This window comes from Babylonia areolata, chromosome 22 (genome assembly GCF_041734735.1).
Source record: "Babylonia areolata isolate BAREFJ2019XMU chromosome 22, ASM4173473v1, whole genome shotgun sequence".
In the NCBI taxonomy this organism is placed as follows: domain Eukaryota; kingdom Metazoa; phylum Mollusca; class Gastropoda; order Neogastropoda; family Buccinidae; genus Babylonia; species Babylonia areolata.
Genome location: NC_134897.1, coordinates 22,332,365 through 22,334,864, shown reverse-complemented (window position 1 = coordinate 22,334,864; position 2,500 = coordinate 22,332,365). Strand labels below are relative to the sequence as shown.

Below are 2,500 nucleotides of genomic sequence, written 5' to 3'. Positions count from 1 at the left end.
GTACACACACAGGTACATACAGACACAGACATACAAACATAGGGGGGGGGGGAGGAGGGAGAGAGAGAGAGAGAGCCCTTCCACAGAAAAATCGTTGTGCTCTCACACACACGCGCAGACACACACGCGCAGACACACAAACACCTACGCACCCTGCCCCCTCCCCTCCCCTCCCCCCACCCTCTGTCTTGCAGATGAACTTAACACGTGATTTACGATTTCAATTTGTACAGGGACCATTGCTTTTGAGAGTGAGAAGGTGGTAGGGAGGTTAAGAGGGTGGAGCGGGGGTGGGGGGTGGGGGTGGTGGTACAGAGAGAGAGAGAGAGAGAGAGAGAGAGAGAGAGAGAGAGAGAGAGAGAGAGAAGATGAACATAGCACGTGATTTACGTTTTATTCTGTTCGAGCAGGGATGATGGAGAGAGAGGGACACTCTTAAGCCGAATAGGGGTGATTAACGATTTAAGCATGTGCACACTATCGATGTTTGAACGAGATGTGAGAGAGAGCAAGCCTTCTGAAGAAAATATCTCTGAGTACACACACACACACACACACACACACACACACACACACACACACGCACATGCCTACACGTACTCACTCGCATGCACCCTCATCCCCCTCACATGCACACAGAGGGAGAGATTGAAATTGACAAAAGTCGCTAACATGAGAGAGAGACACACACAGAGATAAAATCCTTGTGGAGATCAACTAGGCACACACACACACACACCCACACACACAGGTGAAGGAGATTGTTATGGCTATGTTTGCTCAGGCGTGGAGCCCTGTTTGAAGTCCCACCCCCCTGTCCCCCACGCCTCCCTTTTCGTTGAAGTTGTGCTCCTCGCTGTTCCTGTGTGCACTTGAGTCATCCAACCGACACAATATCGCGTATGTAGTAAAAAGGGAGGCAGGGGGAGGGGGATAGGCTGTATGGAAACAAATCCCACAGTGCAACTTCTGACCAGTAAAGTAACATTTTTTCGAGGTAGGAAACCTCCCTTCTAAGTTGGAGTGTGTGTGGGGGTGAAGACTTGGGGGGGATTGGGGGGGGGGGGGGGGGGGGGGCGTGACGTGTTGCCCCAAACACAACACTAAATGATTGCTCGCTGTACCGTCTCTCCCAAAATACACACTGAACTGACTGACGAAGTGAGTGACAGCATTTCTAAGCCAGCTACATAGCCTACCTGGCTCCATGCGATTCCTCATTTCGTCATGGTTGAATTCACACTGCATCACCAGCCTCTCCGCTGTCTTGGCCAGATTGTCGTCCCACCTCTGGCCATGAAGAAAATTTGTTGAACACACACACACACACCAATCAATCAATCAATCAATCTATATCTATCTCTCTCTATATGTATTTTTTTTATATACGTGGGAGCGCACGCGCGCACGCAAACACACACACACACACACACACACACACACACACACTGCCCACACAGCATCTCTCTTTTTCTCCTTCCCTCCCTCTCTCTCTCATGCATATACACCACACACACTGCCCACGCAGCAACTTCTACACTCGCGTGCGCCCATTTAGAAAGAAGCTGACATGCACGTGGAAGCGCGTGCGCAGGTGGCTGATACTTTCAGGCACGCACACATACACACTCAGACAAACATGTAATATTTTACATGTGTGACCGTTTTGTTTATTTACCCCGCCATGTAGACAGCCATACTCCGTTTTCGGGGGTGTACATGCTGGGTATGTTCTTGTTTCCATAATCCACTGAACGCTGACATGAATTACAGGATCTTTAACGTGCGTATTTGATCTGCGTGCGTATACACACGAAGGGTGTTCAGGCACTGGCAGGTCTGCACATATGTCGACCTGGGAGATTGGAAAAATCTCCACCCTTTACCCACCAGGCGCCACCGAGATTCGAACCCAGGACCCTGAGATTGAAAGTCCAACGCTTTAACCATTCGGATATTGTTCCCGTCTAAGATCTATTGCAGATATTCTTCACACCATGAATGTACTTTCCTTAACTCCTTAAGTGATGTTACTAATGGTGTGGATAATGGTCTTGTGTCTATGAATTGATGCTATGTCAGCAATGGCACAGACCACTGTCATGTGCCTATGACTTCATGCTATGTCAGCAATGGCACAGATTACTGTCTTGTGTCTATGACTTGATGCTATGTCAGCAATGGCACAGACCACTGTCATGTGTCTATGACTTGATGCTATGTCAGCAATGGCACAGACCACTGTCATGTGTCCATGACTTGATGCTATGTCAGCAATGGCACAGACCACTGTCATGTGTCCATGACTTGATGCTATGTCAGCAATGGCACAGACCACTGTCATGTGTCTATGACTTGATGCTATGTCAGCAATGGCACAGACCACTGTCATGTGTCCATGACTTGATGCTATGTCAGCAATGGCACAGACCACTGTCATGTGTCTATGACTTGATGCTATGTCAGCAATGGCACAGATTACTGTCATGTGTCTATGACT

General features: G+C 48.7%; 1 protein-coding gene across 1 annotated transcript in view; it reads right to left on the bottom strand.

Annotated features, from left to right (window-relative positions):
• LOC143297192 (cysteine-rich venom protein Mr30-like) overlaps positions 1-2,500 on the bottom strand; it is a 22,238-nt gene that overhangs the window by 10,308 nt on the left and 9,430 nt on the right. Inside the window, exon 4 of the mRNA XM_076609396.1 lies at positions 1,200-1,290. Coding sequence (XP_076465511.1) covers positions 1,200-1,290 — 91 coding nt within the window. The remainder of the gene's footprint in view (positions 1-1,199; positions 1,291-2,500) is intronic.